Source organism: Varanus komodoensis, unplaced genomic scaffold, assembly GCF_004798865.1.
Source record: "Varanus komodoensis strain SLA01 unplaced genomic scaffold, ASM479886v1 scaffold39, whole genome shotgun sequence".
Lineage (NCBI taxonomy): Eukaryota > Metazoa > Chordata > Lepidosauria > Squamata > Varanidae > Varanus > Varanus komodoensis.
In genome coordinates this window covers 9,330,494-9,353,602 of record NW_025335922.1, presented here as the reverse complement: position 1 = coordinate 9,353,602, position 23,109 = coordinate 9,330,494, and the positions used below count along the sequence as shown (strand labels likewise).

Genomic DNA, 23,109 nt, shown 5'->3' with positions numbered 1-23,109 from the left:
TTAACAGTAATAGCACTTGGGGGTAATGTCAGCTGTTTTAACATGTCCAGTCCAGGTGTATTAACATATCATGGTTATTTCAGTTGTTTAAATTTACTGTGTAAATTGGGTTTTACATCTGTCTAGTGAAATGTGATGACATTGTAACTGTTGTCCTTATTTTATACTGCATTTTATTGTATATTATAGGCTATTGTCCAACCACCCAAAGAGTTTTGGGTCTATTGGATGAATATGGAATAAATACATTAGAGAAAGAAATAGATAGAAATAAATATATTTCCTTCTCTGCCCCCATTCAAAGTGCCCCTTCATTCTGAACAATTACAACCCAAGAAAAACGTTACCATTTTGGTCTGCTGCACTGAATGAACTGCCCTTCCCAGTGGATCCCTCTGACATCTCCTGTGTTGAGAAGTGCAAACACACTGCTTACCAGTAAGACAGTTCCCAGCTACCAGATGCAATGCTGCTGGCCCCAGTTACCATCAAATGGAGAGCACCCTGCAAATTCTATAAGAATGGGGTAGTCATGTGTCCTGCTTTATGGAGGACAGTCCTCTGATGATTGTGTCCTCTATTTGAAAGGGTGGCTAATCCAAGTCCAGTTTAAGCATAAGAGCAATAAGAAGGGGGGACCAGGAGGTCTGGAGGTTGACCAGCCATGCTCAGCACCTGGACAGCAGACTGTGGAGGTAAACAGGTCACAGTAACGTCTACTGGCTTTCTATTTAAATTTTAGTAGAACTGCTATGAGATGGGTGGATTTCATAAAAGAAGCCACAGCCTTGAGTTTTGTGAGAGAGAAGCAGAGCTGTCAGGGACATTTTGAAGATTTTTCATTCATTGGGTGGCCATAAGTCGGAGAGGACTCAATGGCACCTAGCCACCACCACAACACTGATTCTTTCTAAATGTGCATGTGCAGATGGTGTGTCTTATTTTGGGAGGTAAAGCCCCTCTATGTAGGAAATAAGAGGCTATCTTAAGAGCTTATTTATCTTATAAAACTGAGAAGAAGCTCAGAATCATAATGCTAGTAGAGATGGAAGCATATTCAACTATCCGTTGGGGGTATTGGAGAAAGGTTTTTAACTCTGGATCAGCTTTTGTGTGTGGTTGTTTCTGCTTCAACAGGCAGACACAACTACCTTTCTGATCCCCCCCCCCACAAAAAAAAATAGACTCTGCATATTTTTGGTGTAGCTGGTCATCAAAAGGGGTGTTATTTTCAGCCTGAATATCCATCACTGTGAAGAATGGGGTTTGGACAATTGGCCAGCGGGAACACTTTCTAGCCTCAATCCTTCTGTTTTAAATATAGATTTTACCCTTTATCAAAGTTCTGGGAAGAAGCAGAACCCTGCAGACATCAAATTCCCTTGTGCAAGTTTCCTTTTCACTATCCAACTAGAAACTAATCATACAACATTCATCCCCCTACATTTGTTCATTCTTTTTCTTTGTGCAAAGTGAATTTATTCACTATCTAACCCCTTCTTCTCAAATGCAGTGGCCATAAAATCAAATGGAAAAGCATAAGGTGGAAGAGATAAAGGGAAAGAGAGAATGAGTGAGAGAGATGCAAGTAATATCAATGAAGAAAAACCTCATCTCTCTCTCTCTCTCTCTCTCTCTCTCTCTCTCTCTCTCTCTCTCCTTAAAGGCAACAGGTTAGATCAGAAAGGAAGAGAAGAAAGGTGCATCATTGCAGCAAGCAACAGAAGGACAAGAGAAGTACTCTACTACACCTCTACTACACACAGTTTTTTATCTCCTAAAAGTTTTTTTCTACTTAGCAATGGCTACTTGTCACACTGTCTATCCTCTAGCATCAGAAGCTGACTGCCTGTCCTAAACTGGGATTTCCCCTTTATGCATTCAAAAGCCACAGACCTTTTTCCTTGCAAAGTGTTCTTTAATGACTCAAAGCACAAAACTCCCAGAATAAATCTTTGAGTTTGCACAGTAGGATTTGTTGAACCCACTCTAACATTTGCCTTCAGAAACTCTCCTTATGAGTGGAGGGGGACTTCTGAAAGCGAGCACGCCCCCTCTCTGCATGCCAACCCTCCAACTGGGCCACCTTCTCTGCTGATGATGCATCCTGGGGTCAAGAGCTGTGCCTCCCTGTCCGAGAAACTCCCGTTCCCAGCCAGCTCCCACCAACTGCACATCCCGATTATTTCCTGAGACTCCCTGCTCGCCTGGGAAGTCTGGCCATGAGATAAGTTCTCTGCTTCTCTCATCTCAGTGTCTTGGCATGATTCACTTGCCCGCCCACCCCACACGCACACAGTTCTGCATCACATGCTGATTCCCATTCCTCCAAAGTCCAGCTAGCAGTCTTTGAGAACAAGCACCCAAAGCAGCCATCTTCTTCGCTCCCAACATGTCCTCTGAATACCAGTAGCCAGGGAACTTTGGGTCGGAGGATGTGACTGGCCCCATGTCTTGCTTGTGGGCTTTCCCTTAAAGGCATCTCATTGGCACCAGGGGAACAGAATGCCGGATTGGATCAGCCTTTGGGCTGGTCCCACAAGGCCCTTTTTATGTTCTTACCTATTGGTAATATACAAACAGAGTTTAACATTTGAATTGCAATAAAATGTACGTCTGTGCTGAGATAAGAAATGCTGTTCGTGGAACCAACATCCATCCACGAAATGGGTCTCAAAGAAAGCTTGGGACTTTAGACTGCTTATTTCAGAGACAGCAGAGAGGGAAGGAGCAAAGGATAAAGGAGGCTGGTGCTAGTCAAAAGCAAGCTTATTTAGATGCCAGTTTGTAAGCTCTTGGTGTGTGGGTGCATTTTGTATGTCACTGCCTGCCAGAACAATCTGTCAGCGGGGCAGATTTCCTCAGTGATGCATCAGGTGCAGAATGCTACAAAACATAATTAAGAGGCTCCCTTTCCAAGTTGGAGAGGAGGGCAGGGGAGAGCAATCATTAGGGAAACTGTGTTATAAAATCACTCATTCAAAATTGGAAGAGAGGGGTGGAGGGGGGCAATCTGACACTTCATAACCACATTATGCTATATTTTCACTGCACCTGGGAAGGGCTGTGAATGTTCCTCTCCTAATCAGAAGCAGCTGCTTTCATTGCACCTCTTAGCAATTCAGTCCCTAAACAGCGTGGCTGCAAGGAAAGGAAAGCCCTTAGTCAAGGAAAACTTTGTTTATGTAAGATTCATTTATGCAAGCATGCTTTGTATGGGATGTTTGGTTTTTTTGCTTTGTTTTCCCACAAGGATAGCAACAGAATGTACAGCGTGAAGCTGGTTGTCCTCCAGAATGGCCTTGCATGAACAGGAGATGATGCCCATCCCGCCTGCATGCTCAACCTACACAGCTCGATTCTGGAATATGGGGAGCTCACTTTTCCTGAGTCAGACCTGTGGCCCATCTAGTCCTGGTAGAACTACAACACTGTCAACATCAATTGGCAGCAATACTCCTGGATTTCAGGCAGAAGATTTTCCTGCCCCACTTAAAGGCTTGGATGAGTAGCAATGAAGGAATTAGAAGAGATCATCAAATGCAAGGATGTTTGACTGGAAACCAAGGCCAAAATCATCCATATAATTGTATTCCAGATGACTGTGCATGGCTGAGCAAGCTGGACAGTGAAGAAAGCTGGCACGAAGAAAATTGATGAATTAAAAACATAGTGTTGGAGGAGAGCTTTGTGGACAACCTGAACCAACAGAAAGATGAGCAAAAGGGTCCTTGTTCAAATCGAGCCAGAACTTTACCTGGAAGTAAAAAATGATGAAGCTGAGGCTATCATACCTCAGGCATGTCATGAGAAGGCAAGACTTGGTGGGAAAGGGAAATCATGCTAGGGAAAGTGGAAGGGAGAAGAAGTGGAATACTAAATCGGAGATGGATTGATTTCATAGAGGAAGTCCCAGTCTCGCACAGCTGAGCAGGGCTATCAAGGACAGGAAATTTTGGAGGGTGTTTATTCATAGAGTTGCTGTAAGTGGGAGATGTCTTAACAGCAAGGAATAGCAACAATAAGCCTAGAGAAGCCAGAGCTTAAGCATGGAAGCCTCTGCAAGCAAAGTATGCACTCTGCCACTGAACTGCAAGTCTTCCCCAGCTGCAGCCTATCTGCCACTCTAGGGTCATTCACATAATAAAAATGGCCCACTAAAAGGGTAGATAGCAAGGACAGGCATGTCCCCAGCCATACAGTTACTTGGCAAGTGTCTTCAACACCTCAAACATTTACCAGAGTTCTGCAATGTACAACAAACAGGAATCCTAACAATGACTTCAGGTGCTTTGATGCATGACATAAGGAGAAGGAAAAAGAGTGTTCCATAATTACCCCAACAATATTTTTCCTTCCTGTGCAATTCAGAAGTGGCAGGGCAGGAACACATGTTGGGGGGAAAGGCAAGCAAATTTAGGACTCTTAGCTGAAATGTTCTTTCTCAGATTGTACTCATGCTGAATGTACCATGTTGATTTCAGACATTTTAAGTCTGTTTGTCATTAGTTGTTTTGTCACTGATGTGCCTCCCTCTTTTTCTAGTCCATTAAAAACCCTGGGACGTAGGAGCCTACAATTATTCTGCTTTCTTTGTAATGCTGCTTAGGAGCCAACTCAAACGCTATAGCTCAGTGCCATGCAAAATCATTGCCTTTTAGAATATTTAAAAAATTACCACTAATTTGAAAGTATTATGACATAGATTTGCAAGTAAGACATAGATCAGTAAGTATATCAGTAAGTAAGACATGGCATCTTTGAACAGTAATCTGCTCTGTCACAAGATCTAGGAAAGGGCAGGATGTCCTGGTGAATATTTCAAAGAACAAACCAGCAAGAATGGAAAGAAATGGCACTGGCAACCCAGCTGATGCAGCAGATTATTTCTTGTACATATAAGCCCTTTGTTCATGAGGACTGAACAATCTCTGGCAAGCACTGGGAACATAGAAAGCTCCTTAAAGCAGGTCAGGCCATTTCTCCATCTAACCTGGGGCGAGCGTGCTGGCGGTGACCTATCACACTACTTACAATATGATTCTAGGTTTCTTCCCTTTTTTAACTGAATATCCTGAGGTCTGAACTTGGAACTTCAGCGCAAAGTGTGCTCTGCAGCTGAGCTGTGGTCCTGCCTTGGGCCCACTGCCCACAGTCACAATCTGTGGTTACACAGCAACGGGGGGACAACTCATTCATACTGGGTCTTATATTCATCTGTGTTAACATTCATTTGGATTTGGGGCCTTGGGACTTGCCTTGCTCATTACTCAGATCAATTCCTGTACTGAAGTGGTGGGGGACCTGAAACCTGGAGACCAACCTGGGCATCTCGGCACAACCCTCTGAGGTCCTCCAAAAGACCACAGCCCTTTCCCCATGGCCCATCCCCTTTCCCCTAAGCATTCACTGTCAGTTTCCCAGCTTTGATGCAGTCTCCCCCCTACAGGACCAGTTGAAGAGCCTAAGGCTTCATTTCTCACAGTAAGAACCTTAAACTATGGCTGTATTTTGAGCAGACCCTTTTCCCTCTGGCCCCTCTCATTTGCCTTCAGCCCACCCACTACTGGAATGCAGGCCCTGAGAGTTTTTCCAAAAGTGAGCCTGGCCTTCCAGCGGCTAAAGCTTTCCACACCTGCCATATTATATCTTTGTTTGGCTTCACCCTCGTTGTGTAAACCTACCTCCTTCCTGCTTTATATAAACAGTTACTTCCCGGTTGGACTTCTGTAACATGCTTTACGTGGGGCTGCCCTTGAAGACAGTTCGGATACTTCAGATGGTGCAAAACAGAGCTGCCAGGATGCTGTCGGGGACTGGGTGTTATTCTCATATAACCCCAGTCCTCTATCAGCTCCATTGGCTTCCCATCGAAGTCTGGGCTCAATTCAAGGCGCTGGTTATTACCTATAAAGCCCTAAACAGCTCGGGACCAGGATACCTAAAGGAATGCCTTCTTCCCTATTTACCCTCCCACCCCCTGAGATCGGCAGCAGAAGCCCTCCTCTGGGAACCCTCCGTGAAAGACGTTAGGAGACTGAGTACCCAGAAGAGGGCCTTCTCTGCAGTGGCCCCCATCTATGGAATGCGCTCCCCAGAGAGGTCCACCTGGCGCCATCATTATATGTTTTTCAGCACCAGTTAAGACCTTTTTATTTAATCAATATTGTAACAAGTTTTAATTTGGAATTTTATTAATATATTTTAATTGCAGTCAGAGTGGGTCGTTAATTTATTTATGTTATACTTTTATATATATGTATTTTATTAGTGTAAGTCGTCCTGAGGCTCTCACAAAGGACGGCATGCAAATATCTTAAATAAATAAAAAAAATGAACCTAACAAATGTCTAAACTATTTTATTCAGCGGATGAACTAGTCCTCATCTTATGAAAGTACAATGCACAATACATCTGTTTGTCCTCAAGGTGCCCTCAAATATGGTCTAAGACAAGTTGTGCCCAGGGAAGACAATCCAAATGGCATCCCACGGATGGAAAGCCAATGTGGTTTGTGTTGTACTGGAATTCGGAAAAGCCACATTCTAGTCCCTGGTCATCCATGGAGCTGGATGGATAATTTTGGGCAGTCACTGGCTCTCAGCCTAACCTACCTCACAGGGTTCATGTGGGGACAAAAAGAAGAGGAAGAAGATTATGAGTTCTTTACAAGAAGAAAAAGGCAGAGTCTAAACATAACTTATAATCAGGCCTATAAATCATCATCACTTATTGAAGAAATCAGTGGTATCCGATAATCCACTGCCCAAAAAAACATGTGCTTTCTGATAGGCAAGGAAGTGACAGCACCCTTTTTAAAAAAGTAAGAGGAAAAACAGCACCAAGAAACATGGAAAACAAGATGGAAGAGTATTCAGAGGAAGTTCTCGAATCAAGGAGGAGCCCAACAGAAGACATAAAAACAGAAATACCGGCAGTGGTGGAATCTAGCCACCTGGCATAACAGCAGGTAAAACAGAAGGATGACAATTACATACCTTAGAATGGGGAAAGATTGGAAGGATCATCTTTCTGAACGCAATGGATTTTTTATTTGTTTATTTATTGAATTCATATTCTGCAATGAACCCCAAAAGGCTTATATAATCTTCCTGCTTCTCCTCTCTATTGTATCCTCACAATGACTTTGTGAAGCAGGTTGGGCTGCGTCAGTGACTAGCCCAATGTCACACAGGGATCTTCATGACTGAGAGGGGACCAGAAGGTATGTCTCTCAAGCCTCAGTCCACCACTCAATCCAGCACAATACACTGGTTCTTTCCCAGGATGAGCCTTCTCAAATTAATTCTGGGAACAAACCAACCCACACATGATAACTTCTTCATGGCTGGATTCCACCATGACGCATCAGATGCACCATGACCCACCATGACTGGATTCCACCATGGCTGGGTGTGGACAAGATGGATTCTACTGGCCAGCAGGACAAGGACACAGTAGTGGTAGGGATACATGCTATGCTTGGGGTGGGAAGAATGTGTGTCCTTCAGATGCTGTTGGGCTCCCAGCTATGATCAGTCCCAGCTTGCATGGCCAGGTGAGGAAGTTGTCATTCAACATCTGGAGGGACACCAGTTTCCCCAATCCTCTGCTATCCCTTATCCTCCAACCTGCACATGAAACCTATTTCAGCAGCCATTTCCATCACATGAAGAACCAACCCAGGAGAAATTATCCTGGCAGCAATTGAACAAGACTGTTGATCCTTGGACTGACATTCAGGTTTTGTAATGGGCTTGTGTTTCCACTTCAGAAGGGTTCTAGATCCATGGTAGAATGTATGTCTTAGGCATTCTGGGATTCCCAGTTAGGGCTGAGAAAGGCCCTTGTATGACCTAGATGGACCAATGCTCCAACCCAATATAAAACTGCTTTCAATCTCCTCTTCTACCTCACCTAAACCCTATAACATTGCCTTGGCAATGCAATGTAGGAACACTGTTTTACTTTGTGATGGGGCTGCAAAAGGATATTTGAAAGTGGCCCCTGTCAGATGAAAAAGTCTGAGGCAGACGAACCAAACCAAGAGAGAGGCGAGCAGAGAATGCAGTACATCAACTTGGGTCCTTCCAGACAGAGGACTCCTGCTGCTAGAATGCAAATGCTGTTACACAGCATCTCCCGTTTTCCCCCTTCCCAGATTTTTCCCCCCAGTAAGAGAAAGTAGGAGGAAGTGGTGCGAATACTCAGGAGGGCTGCAAGGAGAGGGCACCATCCTGAGGAACCCTCTGGAACAGCCAGGGAATGAGCCATGCAGCTGCACAATAAAAGCCTCATCTGGAAGTCCCCTGTGTCAAAGTGCATTGTAAAAGAGCAGGTAAAATTGCCTTTGGTGGTGGTAGCAATGCAGCATCAAGCAGAGAAATGCAGAGGGCTCTTACTGCAGCAGGGGCATCTGGCTGGCCTCCTTTTGTTTTTCAGGTACCTCGTAGTGCGGGGACATCTTCCCCAGGCCGCTGTCACTCAGCATGCGCTTTCGAACGGCAGGATTCCACCGATCCGACATTCTGAGAAAAAGATTGCCAAAGGGAGAGCGTCATTAGTCCCAGGTCAGCACCACTCGTGGCTCGCTGGGCTGTGTCACTGATGGCTCCAGTGATTCTCACATGTGGCCTTCACCCTGGCGTTCATGAGCCAGCCTTCTGAAGTCGCATCTGGGGTGTTCTATTGGGTTCCTTTGGCTCATGGTGCATTTTGCCGGGCTCCTTCTGCGGTGGTGCCCACAATCAGTTAAGGCTCTGGTGATGACCCATACAGCCCTAAATGGCTTAGGGCCTGACTGCCTGAAGGAGCATCTCCTTCCATATGTGCCTGCCTGCCCCTTAAGAACAGGAGCAGACATCCTTCTCCAGGTGCCCTCCCTGAAGGAGATTAGGAGGGTGACTACCTGGAGCAGAGCCTTCCCTGCGGTGGCGTCCCAGTTGTGGAACTCGCTCCCCTGAGAGGTTCACCTGGTGCCATCACTTTATTCTTTTCGGCACCAGGCCAAAACCATTTTATTTTCCCAGAGTTTTAAGACAAGATGGTTTTAATTGGGGTTTTATTATTAGTTGAATTTTAGGATGCTGTGTTTTACATTTCTTACATTTTGTATTGTTAAACCATCCTGAGACTTTGGTAACGGGACAGTCTAGAAAGGTGATTAATAAATAAATAAAATCAATGTTAGGACCCACAACACAATGATCTTAGGGTGAAATGGAGCAGGGGGTTAGATGGCCATGCTCATTACTTGAGTTGTGAACTACAGCACAGACATTTCAAATCTCCCCCTGCCCCCTGCCAGGATTCCTTGTAAAGTTCTTCAGCTGCTCTGACCAGTCCTAGATTAAAGCAGGTGGAGGGGCTGGGATAGGAGACCTCGGGAGGCCCAAACTTGATAGCATTTATCATGAGAAAGGAAACCTCATTCTTTTCTTTATCAGCAACAGGAGAGTCTCCTTACCCAGAGGCCTGCTCCACCACCAGATCAGGCATTCCTGGAGGCGTTCCTGCTGGCTGCGTTGCCACCAGCTCTGGGTCCAGGATAAAAATCTCGTCCTGCGAAATTTCTGTCACGTAGTGCAAATGTTCCTGCAAAAGCCGATGCTTGGTCAGTAGGGTATGATCAGCCAATAATTCAGTGAGAACCGACAGATGCATAATAGCCTCAAGGAAAGCAACTGAAAACCCTGCCAATACACGCTCTTTGGCCATTGTCAGCCAGTCACACAAAGGAGTTAATTTTGGGGAAGACCCAAGAAATGTATTCCCACCAGCAGCAGCCTTCTTGATAAGACACAAACAGAAACTTGTGCATGGGGACTTGCTTGCCTTAGTCAAAGTGTCAACAGACAGCCCCTGCCCCCCATGTTGTTATGCTAGCAGCCAACCTCACAATTTTGAGCCTTGCACCTCACAGGTGGCTTCTAGCACCAGCGCAACAGAGATTTAGTGCTTCTGGGGGCAAGCTCTGAAATACATGGAAACACTTGTTTCTGGAACAGGGAAGACTGGAAGAGCTTACTTATGCAAGTTCCACTGTCTGTTCCCATTCCAAAATCAAGCATTTCCAATTGTTTTGTGGGTCTTTTTTGTCTAACCATGGATTACACCTGCAGCGGCCACGGCCTCTGTAGTATACCGACTAAGTCTACATGTCACCTTCTGGCAATAGAAGAGCTTCTTGGATTGAATCAATAGTCCCAAAGACATTCTGGGAGCTGTATGTCTTTTTCTGTCTAAACATGCATAAGATTGTGTTTTAACTGAGATAAATAAACACTAAAACAAGGCCAAGCAGAATTCTTGTAGAAGTTGCTGAAGTGTGTTTGCTACCAGTGTTGTCACTTGAGTTGAATGTGCTTTTAAAGCTTTCTGAATATTTTGAACAGGCCTGTAATAGTATCATAATATCCAGAGTTATCTCATGTACAAAGGATTAGGATTTTAGGAGGACTGTAAACACCTGGAGGAGATAAATGCTGAGATTTTCTTTTAAAATGCGGCTGTCCTAAGCACAACAAGATAAGCATGCATGCACGCACACATACACATGTGAGGAGTGAGAAGTTGTGCTACAAGACATTAAACTGGTTTAAACCAGGACAGAGCAAATTCTTCTTCTGATCTTGTGCCCATTTACACAGGCTAATGTATTTAACTGGCACTCTTGTCTATATATACGTAAATTAAATCAAGTTTGTGAGTGAACTTCTGATTTGTCATTAAACAGATTTCATATTTGAGGCTGCAGCATTTATGCAAAGGTCTCAGGTTCTCTGAGACTCAAAGTCAGAGTCATTTATAAATTGTGAACAGATTTCAGAGAATTGCATTCCAAAATGTTCATTCAGCATTTTATGAGATTCACAGAAATACAGAATCATAAAGATGGCTAAGATGTCCGATATTCAGTTCCTTCTATATGCAGCTACACCAAGCAACTCCTAAACTATTCACTAGTAGGAAGTTCTCGTTTGGGGGCACCCCATTATCTTTACCAAATCTAGTCCTGTGCAGCTGAGAATTTCTTTAAGAGCACAGTCTGAGCTGACTTGGTTTAGATGGCCATAAGATAATTTGAAATCCCAGTTCTGACTTTGGGAATCTGCTCTGAGGTTGGAGCTGGAACCCCAAACTCAAAATGCACTTCCCTCCCTCTTGAAGGTAGGGGAGGAGGCAGGCTCTGCCCAGTGGGATGAGGGGATGAAGGTGTTGGACTGTGGGGATCTGAGAAGTCCAGATTCTAGTCCCCACTTAGCATGAAGGTTTGAGCCAGTCAATTACCCTCTGTCTAACCCACCTCATGGGGTTTTGTTGTGAGAATAAAACAGAAAGGAGGGCTATGTAAGCTATGCTTGATTCCTCATAAGAGGAATAAAAGCACAATATAAATGCAATGTAATAATAATATTAATAACAATATCCTGGTGATTCCTCAGTCTACAGTCCTTACACTCCAAGAGGTCACACTTTAGCTGCCTAAATCTCTTGCCATGCATAGGATTCCTTAATCATCCAAGTTCAGAGGGTTACAGGAATCCTCACTGGATTGTACCCTGAAGGGGCTAAAAGGAAAACAGCACATTGGTGATACTCTGTACCTGAGATCTGTCGATGCGATAAAAGCGATCAGCAGAAGTTGCTGAAAGAAAGAAAGAAAGAAAGAAAGAAAGAAAGAAAGAAAGAAAGAAAGAAAGTTAAAGAGAAAGTCTCAACCAAAGCCAAAACTGTTTTGAAAACTTGCTACACTTTTCTTCTTAAAGTTCAGAAGCTACCTTAACAATAAAATTTTTAAAAAACACTAATAAAAATCAACTTTTCCAAACTAGGTACCTTGAAGCATGTATCTAGGGGAAATAGGTTGAAATTCTCACACAGTAGCCCTTTATGGCATGTTCTTTGCAGCTTTTGTTATTATATGAGCAGCTATCTATAAACAGTATGAAATTGATTCCCATATATAATAGGAGCATGTCGTATAAAATTTCATTAACACTTTGAATGTAATTGTTGGCTGACTTAGTAGCAGCCAAGCCTCAAAAGCTCCTGCTGTTAAATTATGCATTTTGTTTTGAAACTGTGTAAGCTGTCCTGGAAACACATTTGAAGGTTGGGATAAAAATGCCTTAGGGCACAATCATATGCATGCCTAGACAGAACAAAGTCCTACAACACCACAGTTGGCTAGGGAATGCCTGGAGTTGTAGGATCTTTTGTGCCTAGGCATGCATGGGATTGCTCCCTAAGTAAATACAGAAAGAGAGATGTGAAGAATGTCCCCGCTTCCCATTAACACCCCCTCCCCAGCATGCTGAGACTTCACTCTTCTGAAATTAATGCACTACCAAGACAGCAGGTGCTGCCTGAAAGCAGCTCAGAGGAACTGGGCAGCTCTCTCATATAGCTGATGTAACTGTCCTGCACACTTGCAAATCTGTCTAGGTTGCAATCCTGGGCACACACCCCTGGGAGTAATCCCCACTGAATGCAAGTGGCCTTGTGTCAGAGTACATAGGATTGCGCTGTCAGTCTTTTTGCTGCTAGGACAAGTAGCTACTTTTATACTTACCATCTAGGAAGCACCATCTAGGGGAAAGTCTCTGAACAGACGGTACTCTTGGGAAGGAACTTTCCTGGTCCTGGATGGGACAAGGAAAAAGGCAATATAAGAGCGGCTGTGGTCATCATCGTTGTACTGTCAGTGTACGTGGAAACGTTCAGAGATACCTAGTCAAAAAGGAAGGTCCCAAAGGATAGTGCAGCCTACATTAGATGCTGTTTCTTTCAAACCCAAAGGAATGACCATTTTCTTCATGCAAATCACACTTGTTCGTCTAGTCCGTTGTGTTCATTCTTGGCATAGTACAGCATTTGTGTACAGTGCAATCCACTGTCTCCTCAAAAGTAAGAAATGCAACTCCCTCCCAGGTAAGTCTTGCAACCTAAAAGTGTTCCCAAAAGGCAGCTGGATCCATAGCACAACATCCGGAGGTGATCCAGAGGTGAGTCTGGAGGAGTTGCATAGATCAGCCTAAGAGGGAGCAGCTGCAAGGAGAGGGATTCTCTGTCCCATGCCAGAAGAGACACCCACAAGAACCCTGAAACAAAGAACTGGTGCCTGAGTCTTGCCTCTCTCTATTTTTCCTCCTCTTTCTCAACCTTCTTTCCTTTTGTGACACATCTTTTAGATTGTAAGCCTGAAGGCAGTGGCTGTCTTATTATTAATCTCTGTCAGCTGCTCTGGGAGTATAACTTTTTTTTGGTTGAAGAGCAGAGTAAAAATGATATAAATAAATCAAAAAGATAGTTATGGGAATAGTCTTGAGATAGGAATTAACTAAGGGTTTGCTGGGCCTAGTGGAAGGTCAGAAACCATTCTTAACATTCAGAAATATAGTATATTGCAGGTTCCAATTACTGGGTTGGCATCCCACATTAAATACCAAGGCTGGCTCAAGATATTGTGCTCCTGGGGGAGAACATACATAAATGTTGCCTTCTCCACCACCACCCCACCTGCTGCCCTGTCAAGGTGTGTTGTGCTCAGTAATTCAGATTGTTTTGGTGTGTGTGGTGGGAAGTCACCAAACTGCCTCTTTCTCTTTCATGCCAGTAAAAATAGGTGGGCAGATAGATCCTGTAGCCCCTAGACAGCACCTAGAGGGCCACAGAATGGTTCTGATATCCAGATCCGAGCCAGGAAAAGAGATCCTACAGATATGGGGAAAGAAATTCTAATCCCCCTATTTCCCAACCCCTGCAGCCAGTGAGGAAAGACTGCTTGGAGCAACCTTGGAGAAGGGGTTGAGGGGGCTTTCAGGAGGCCAGTAAAAGGAGGAAATGAGCACTGTACCCTGAAGGCACCTCAGCCTCTTCTCTTCAATGCAACCCGCAGGGACAGCCATGGAGCCACAAAGCTTTTCTGCAAAGTGTGGGGAGCACAGAGGGAAAAGGGCATCACTCCTGCACTCCTCGGAATGCCTGAAATCCTTCCAGTCTAGAGGGTTCCAGGCAACCCTACTAGATCGTGCCTGAAATTGCTCGCACTTTGTGCTGCCTTTAGGACATACAAAAAAACCACCTGGGGCAGGAATACCAGCCCAGCTAATGGAAAGCAGACTTAGAATGTTTAAAGGTTTTAATTTTACTAAATATGCCACTGCTGAAACATCAATGCAGCTATGCCTTATAGAGCATAAAAATATTTTGTAGGGGATAAGGCAAAGTCCATTTTGGGGTGTGGCAGCTTTTTCCCTCATGTTAGATTTCAGAAAGGGAAATACTGATGTATTCTACATTAACCCAGCTACCCTAAATATATTTTATCAGATGCAAGTCCTATTGATGGAGTTACATCTCCAATAAGCTTTGAACTGCAGACTTCTCTTAATCTCCAGTTCGGTTATAATTTTGATATCAAACTGTCCATCCTTCAAGAAATCTGAGGGATCCCACAATGGCAAAGTGGGGTGCAAACTTTCTCTAGCCTTTGGGGGGACACTTCCCCCTGCAGCCACATCTGGAGTTGTCTATGATACGTTGCCCAGCAACTGGGACAATGCTGAACTTCTATGGTGCATTGAAATGCATCACCAGTATTGCAAAGAGGCCTCCTAGACCTAACTGTTCGTGACCTGATGGCTGCAAAAATCACAGGGAGGATTTGCCTGGGTGAAACAGCCAGCACAGATCAAACAAGAGAGGAGGGAGCTCAGAAGCAGAGCATGAGCTCAGAATAAAAATGTCCCCCTTCCCCGCTTCAGTTCTTAGCATCTCCAGACAGGCCTAGGAAAGGCACCTGTCTGAAAGCCTAAAGCAGGGGTGGGCAGCATCGAGGGCTCCAGCAGCCAATTCGGCCCCCCAAGCACCCACCAAGGGTCATTCCCCTGCTGCACCACCAAAGAGACAAGCCAAATTTAGCTTGGTAGGAGCAAAAAAGAACTTTTTAAAGCTTTGTTTTACGGTTATATAGATCCCTTTTTTCATTACGAGGCTAGCAAATTTTGGCACTCGGCTGCTGGGGATGGGAGCTGCCTCTGCCCTTTAGCAAGTGGGGCAGGGGAGGGAGTCACACAGAGGGACAGCAGGGCACGTGCTGCCTGGGGGTTGTGTTCCTCTGCAGATCTCTCCCTCCTCCTCCTCCTCCTCTCCAGCAGACTCAGACAAGGCTTTAGAAGCACAGTAGTCTTTTTCTTTAAAGCTATCAAGTCTTGGAACAGTATAAATCAAAGGAGCCTTCTCCTCAAGATGTGGGAGAAGGGTCTGCCCAGTTGAAGAGTTGCAGCAAAAATGAAGCATCCCCTCCTTCTCTCTCCAGCTTTGAAAAGCCTCCCTCCTTTCCCAAGGTGGGCTGGCTCTCACACTCTGCCTGAGCATCTTCAACAGGTAAGCCTGGAACTGCAAAGTCATCAGCCCAACTCAGCCAGTCTGCCCCCTCCTCAGAACCAGGTGAATCCACCTGAGAAGACTGTCCTTTGAGGGACCTGACCCCCTCTTGTCCATTTGTGCCCTGGAGATTTGCTGCCAGTCATGGAAGGCCCACAGAGCTAGTTAAACCAGGGAGGTGACTCAGCATAAGGTGGCTTCCTATATTCCCAGAGCCAGAGCTTTCAAATCGCACCTCCTCCAAAACACCACTTATCAATGGAGGCATCTCATGTGTTCAGGTATGAATGACTGAGCAAAGGACATGCATGGCTGAATGCTCTCCTAGGGCAGTTTCACATCACTGAAAAGATTGCCTCCGGGTCTGGTGGCACAAAAAAATCATGGAACAAGCTAAACAGTCAGGGATGTGTCAGATCGCTCCATTCCCTTTTAGCTTGCAGTGATGACCACATCACAGGCGTTTATCTCAGCTTGAAAATCTATCAGGAATTGTATGAACCAGCAGATGACTGCTTGCAACTTGGTCCATTGTGAAGAATGTCAAGGGAACTTTGCAGCACTGCCAGACACATTTTCAGTCACAAGGATCACTAAGTGAACTGTGAAGGTTTTCTTCCTTTTTCTTTTCTTTCTTTCTTGCAACCAATTGGACAGAGGTTATTGGGAACCTGCAGGAGAAAAACTGCCTGAAAGCCTAGCAGTCCCACTCCAGATTAATTACCAATGTCTCTAATTAAATCAGTTTTATCAGTGATTCCATCAGAGCTTCTCAAGGTTAAGCAGAATGGGTGTTCAGTTTCAATCTACACTTTCCAGATTACACTTTTGATTACACTTCTATACCCCACATTAGTTGAAGAAAGGTCAAACACTAGCCTAGCTGGCACAAGGCTCTAGAAAATACACCAACAAATAATATAGTCCAATAGAGAATCCAGCTCAAATGGAGATGCTGTTCTATAGTCCTATGGCTCCAAATAGCCAACACATACCATCTAGATATATTCTTGGCTCAGACAGGTAATTCTTGGTGTGTGGCAAGCCAGGCACTCTCTCCCTAGGCAATTTCTACAACCAAACTGTTACAACAGTTCAGGTGATCTATTGGAGGGCACCATCTCTAATTTCTCACAACCCAGCTGAGGCTCATTATCTTGGCATGTGGTTAATGGCTTTTCTTTGATCCCATGAGAATCGGTCAAAGTCGTCTTATTAGCTCCTGCTGCTGGACTTGATTTAGGTCATCCAACCATCAACCACTTCTATTATACATGATGAGAAAGAAAATGAAGTACCTGACACCCTTTCCACACAAATTCCCAGGAGAGCCAAACATAAGGTAGACCCAGAAGCAATTTTTTACTTATGCTGCTTCTGTAGGAACTAATTATGTAACACAAATCGGAACTCATTTCATAAGCCAGAATCCATGATTGCAGAATGACATTCCAAGACTGTTGTGCTCTGCTTCTCTAAGCATTGCATTTCTGAAGGTTTATTCTTTGGATAATAAAGTGCACTGGTGTCTTTTTACAAGTATGTGCAAGTGACTTCCACAAACATGCAAGTAGTGTGTTGTTACAGTTACTCAGTCTAATAGCGAACTTGACGAATGAGTGCCAACAGGACTGTGACCCAGAGGGAGCCACTGAGAAATGAGAGGAGGATGTCAGCATGCTGAGAAAAAAAAAATGATTGGGAGAGGAACAAACCGAGCTGTTACCCTCCCCACCAAAAGCCAGCCCAATTTGGTCTCTACCTGCAGAACACAGGTGGTCTCTGGGGCTCATGGACAAAAAGTCATGCAGTGGAATAGAATGGAGTGTCCTCTAGGACACCCTGGCTGGAACATAGAAACAGAGTGAGTCAGAAAGGGTCTCCCAGGCCATCTAGTCTGACCCCTGGCTCCAGCCCACTCTGCTTATGACATGTCTACCATGTGCATGTCAAAATGGAGCATTGCATATTGCCACATGTTGTCAGTCCCATTCTTTTTCAACTTTATTGATTTTTTATCTTTATTGATTCTCACCCACTCCTATAGATGTGAGCTGATTTCACACCAAAACAAAGAAAGGAGAAAGCCCAAGATATATGGTACAGCTGAACATATGGTGAAAGGAATGAGTCCTTTGATGCACCATACATTCCAAACTCCATGCAGAAATACTCCTTCTTACTCCTTAACTATCTTCCTGCCCCCAAAGTGACTGCACTTTAATCTGAGCAGCACACAGCCTGGGACTCTTGCAATGCTGCACAGGATTCTGGGCCAAGGCCTCTGACACTGAATACCTCCCCATGCCTTAAACAAGCACAGCAAAGCAACCTGACACCCAAAACAACACATGCACAGGGCTGGCTTTGCATGTAGTCTACCCACCCTAGCTCAAGGGGGGGGGGGCAGAGTGGAATACAACTGGTGCTCAGCCAAACTACCCATTACCCTGGATGTCTGGGGAAGAGACAAACTAAATGAGGAATGCACAAAGTATTCTGACTTCCGTAGCACACATTAAGGTAGCTGAATAACCTAAACCAAATGGAATGTATCTATAGCTGTCTCAATCTGGATCCGGATCTGGCTGACCAGCCAAGAAAGAGTTAAAAACCTAAGAACATAAGAAAAGCTACGCTGGATCAGACCAAAGGGCCATCTAGTCCAGCACTCCATACACACAGTGGCAAATTGGCTGCACACAGGATCCTTCAAGCAGGATGGGTGCCAGACCTCCTCCTGCCCAGCTCCTCAGCAACTGGTGTGTGCAGGCCGGCCACCTCTGGTGAGGGAGGTAGCCTGTAGCCTGCGAGGCCAGTAGCCACTGATAGCCTTATGAATCTACCCAATCCCTTTTCAAAGCCACCCAGATTGGCTGCCATCACCTCTTCGCATGGCAGCAAATCCCACAGTTTAACTAAACACCTTGAGTGAGCTTTGGCAGGCATTAGCCTGAAGCAGGAATGTGCTTGCTTTCCCACTGTAGTTTTGCAAAGGGCAACCCAGCACAGCAGCTGAAACAGAGGGAAGCGGGACTCTCCCACACATGAGGATGGTTGTGCATGCATTAAATGTCTCAGAGCAACAAACAGTATGAACAAGGGAAGGAACACAAATCAACAGCTGCCAACAAGTTTCTCATTTGCAGCTGAGTTCACAGGCATGGTTTTTGCTGATGTTTCCAGTTCCAAACTCTGGGGAAACCCAAGAGAGAAATGTGTTGTGGTTATAAGATCCAAAAGTGCCCCAGACACCTTATTAGCAAGACATGAAAATGACTTCATTCACTAAATGACTCAAGTGTTGCTGTTGCCATTGCCCAGCTTTCTCTCCCACACCATAAATTAAACTTGGTTGATAAGATAATGTTATTTGTGGAAAGACCTCAAATTAACCGTAGCAAGACCCTTTGTGGCAAGGACCCCTGGAGAAGATATAATTACTTGTGCAATCCAAGAGACACAATAAAACACAGGAGAGAAGTTTCACTCAAAATAAAACATCTTAAAGTGCTGATGACAGGCTTCAGAAGCAGCATGTACATATAGCCAACAACACAAAAGAGATGCTAATATAAGGAGAGGGTGGAAGAGAAAGAGAAGGACAAGGAACATTGCCAGGGCTCCTCATTTCTGGGCCTGAACATTCAGATCCTCAGTAGTTATTCTTTATATACATGTTACTTGCAATTGCAACAAAACAAAACAAAAGATGGGGGAAACAAAGGACACCAACCAGGAAGAACATAATAGAAATCATAGATCTTCACTCATGGAAGCTCTTGACACTTACTTAAGTTATAAGGAGAGGATTCCCCCATGCTGTAAAGAACAAAAACTCCCGCAAAAAAATTGGCAGGGGAGTATTTTATTTATTTTATTTCTAGCAGGGAAGAAGTTAGGGTACATGCACAATGAGCTTGAGTAGCTGTGTTGGCCCACAGTCAGCCTATAGACTGAAAAATTCCCAATCCCTAAGAAACCAGAACTTAGTGCCATGTGTGAATGCAGTCAAAACTAACTTCTTCCATCAGTTTCAGTGGAACACAGGCCTAAACTAGAGTGATGTTAATTGTGTGACAACAAATAATGTGCATTCTTTTATTGTTTACTATTTTATGACATTTCTAAGTCCTTTTCCTGTGAAAAGGCCTGAGCATCCTGAGGATCATGGGAGGCGAGGTGGGATGGTCTCTTTCTCTCCTTGGAACATGCCTAGCAAACATGGTCCTTTCGAGCCGCTAGCTGTAATTCAAAGGACACTCCCGCAACATATAAATGTTGCTTTGCATGTCAGTTGCACCTAAAAGAAATTAGCACATAAGCTACCCTTATGCAAACAATGCCTCTTCTAGTCTGACCCCAAGTCACAGCTAGCCTTAGTTTGATCCGGGTCCAAATGTTTTCCAGGCAAGTACTCAGTAGGAAGATGCCCATTCCTTGTTTGAATGACAGGCCTTGGAAGCAGGTGCCTACTCATGAATCAACAAAACAAAAAGTGAACTGCATCACCAAACAAAGATGTGCATTAAAAGCTGAACGTACTAACTGATATGTACAGATGATCATTCTGAAATTATTCTCATTTAATTAGAAACACATTACATCCCACCACAGAGAAGAAGACTGTGACCAGATGCCCTGTGGGCCCACCTGTTTGCTCAGTTATCCCTGACACTAGTTGGCAATGCTACTTATGGTTCTTCATCTTTACAGCAGAACTGGACACAAATAAGAAACCTTCCAACAGAGAACTCTGGCAGCCCTTCAGATGAGGGATTGTCCACTGTAAACAAGGACATATGCCTACCCTGGTGGGAAATTTGATAAAATGGGGCTTCTTTTTCCTTATAACACTATAAATATTGACCTATCTATTTCATGAATCCAAACTATTCAGGGGATGGGGATAGAGACCATTTCTATGAAATGCTGAACATCAGCAATACTGGTTTTCCAGGTGTAATAATCTGTTGAAAAATCAGAGACACTGGTTTGATATACTGTAATCCCTGCACACTTTCATGACAGCAGCCTTTATCCCCATGAAAAAATTCACACTGAAATTGAGGGAGACTTCGAAGGAGACTCCAGGCAGGAGAACCCTCATCAGTTTTACACTTCATCAAAATCTCCATTTCCCGCTTTAAGTAGGTCCTTTGCATGCATGCATGCATGCATGCATGTGGTAGAGAATGATGTGGAAAACACATGAAGGTGATAACACAGCAATACCCCCAAGGCAAAGCCAGGCTTTTCAAAAAATGCAACTCCCGTTTATAAGATGAAATGGCATTGAAAACTCATACTAGAGGATAAATCATCAAAGATAGCCATCTAGATAGTATGTGTAAACTGGAAGTGCTCCAGAGAAGCTTGTGCAGGGAAATTTAAATACTATAGAAAATGGGATCCAAGACACCCCAACCTCTCCCAAATTTCTTGCTCATTGCAGTGCTGTTTCCTTTATGCCTTAAAACTTAACCGTGAACCTCAGTCATCTATCCACACAGCCCCACAACAGGGTTGTGCTAGAGTGCAAGGAAGATATGGAAATTATGAACTGGCTTCCTTCTATATGTAGCTAGCAAAGTGTTCATCATTATTATGAGCAGAGTAGAAAGCTGACACATGTAATTTTGAAGGGAGGACACGAGCATTTCTATGCACTCCGAGAAACACTGAGCCTATCTCCAAAAGTTTTCTCTTACTTAACGTTGACTAGCTGGTTTGGAGGAATGGGCTGCTGCTCCCTTGTGTCCCCAGATGCCACGCCTTAACTTGGGATCAGATATAAACCATACCAGGAAAGAGCAACCTGTAGAACATCAGACGTCACTAGACTAGAACATGCATCAATCCTAACCCTTCACCATATTGGCTGTAGTTGATGGAGCAGCTGCCAGATATGCAATGCCCTGTGACCAGTGAGGTGGGGGGCTGGTGGCCACATCAATGCTACTAGGAGCCCAAGGGACACTGGGGTCAATGCCAGCAGCAATGGCCAATCATCATCATCATCATCACTATATCACCCGTAGGCAAAGTTCTCAGGGCGGTTCACAACATTCTTTCACCCACCCAGATTTCAACCAGGCCTGGCCTTGCTTAGTTTCCAAGATTAGGCAGGATCGCTCTGCGAAGGGTCCACACCGCCCTGATGTTGGCCCCAGACATCAGAGCACAGCCCTTGCATGCTAAGCATTTGAATGGCATGCCATAAACTTCTACAATATTAAATACTTCAGGGAATACAATATGTCTTGCCACAAACTTCATTTACTGTTATGCACAGTTACAAACACAGGACTCTTTAATAGATATTCCCAAGGTACTGGATTTTCAATTCAATTAATGACAAACAACACCTTCTTCCTTTCAGGGAAAAGGCATGTAATCCCACATAATAAGTAAAACAATTAAAAGTTCAATCTTATGCATATTTAGGCAGAAATAAATCTGTCTAGCATGCCCCGGCCCATCACTCTGTCTAATCGTGCCAAGGATCATACAGTGTTTGTTTCTTCTAAAAAGGAAAGAGAAATACTTACCTGGTAATGGACTCTTTGCGCAGTTGAAGTGACTGACTGCAAATCCTGCAGGGAGGAAGCCCAGTGGAAACAATTATTAACTTAAAGCCTGTTATATCCTCTTCCCTATGCAAAGATCTCAGACCTCTTTCTCAGACATCAATACTATTAGTGTCATCATCACCATCATCATCATAACACAATGGCACCCCCCCCCCCCCCGCACACACACACAAAGCTTCATTAAAGGCCATGTGAGCTGGGTAGCTGTGCCAAATCAGGGACTTTTCCACAGCTCCCACCACCTCCTTTCCACCAACCCTGACCTTTGCAGTGGGAGGAAAGTTCATGCTGGTTTCCTCCCATCATAGTGGCAGGTACAGGGGTCAGAGGGGTGGTTTGCAGCCCCCTGATCTCTTTTAGCCTTCTCTGTATTGGCTATTTGCTTAAAAACAGACAGACAGACAAGTACATCCTGGTTGAAGATGTGCACACTGTCCCTCACATCCCCTATTCAGGCAGTCCAAACCTGAACCTAAACATGTAAGGGGAGAGAGCACTTCCACCATGACTTTCCCATCACACAGAAGGCAGCAGTCTGAGATGGAAGCGTCCCTGTCCTCCCCATGTGATCTAGAACATTCTGGATGGCCCGGAACAACTCTGTAAATGCAGGTGGTTCTCTCCCACACAAAGCCGCCCCCTAGAGGCAGAGGATAGCCACACAGTGGGGATGGAAGCCCATCCTCCCTTTGCCCCATTCAGTTTAAGAACTTTTGAACAGGGCTATAGTGTGGGCCTTCCTGAGAGCACTCTGCTCTTGAGGAGCACGGAGCATTCCTTGCATCTGCTCCATGCTGTGGCATGCAAAGGTCTAGATGAAGTGCCAATGTGTGCCCGGTCCTGTCCTGCAGCCGTAGTGCAATGCTGACTGACTGTGTTCCGGCCCAGCCATTCAATGGAAATTAGAAAGCATCCAGGCATTTAAAGCCCTGTTGGGCTTATAAGCGATGTGCCATCTGGCTGCTGGTGCTCAATAACTTCTCATTACAAGCACTCACTGCTCCAACTGGCTTCTATATATAATTAGCAATGTGCCCTTTGAAAGTCTATAGCCAGCTGGAAATACTTCTCTGGTATAATTTACCAAATGTTGTTCATTGCCTTAGAATCAGGTTTCACCTAAAAG

General features: G+C 44.6%; 1 protein-coding gene across 1 annotated transcript in view; it reads right to left on the bottom strand.

Moving 5' to 3' along the window:
* The window catches only part of DGKI (diacylglycerol kinase iota), a 246,390-nt gene that overhangs the window by 38,943 nt on the left and 184,338 nt on the right, over positions 1–23,109 (bottom strand). The window contains exons 24-28 of the mRNA XM_044441161.1: positions 21,942–21,986; positions 12,575–12,644; positions 11,607–11,647; positions 9,467–9,594; positions 8,403–8,528 (exon numbers count right to left, since the gene is read on the bottom strand). Coding sequence (XP_044297096.1) covers positions 8,403–8,528; positions 9,467–9,594; positions 11,607–11,647; positions 12,575–12,644; positions 21,942–21,986 — 410 coding nt within the window. The remainder of the gene's footprint in view (positions 1–8,402; positions 8,529–9,466; positions 9,595–11,606; positions 11,648–12,574; positions 12,645–21,941; positions 21,987–23,109) is intronic.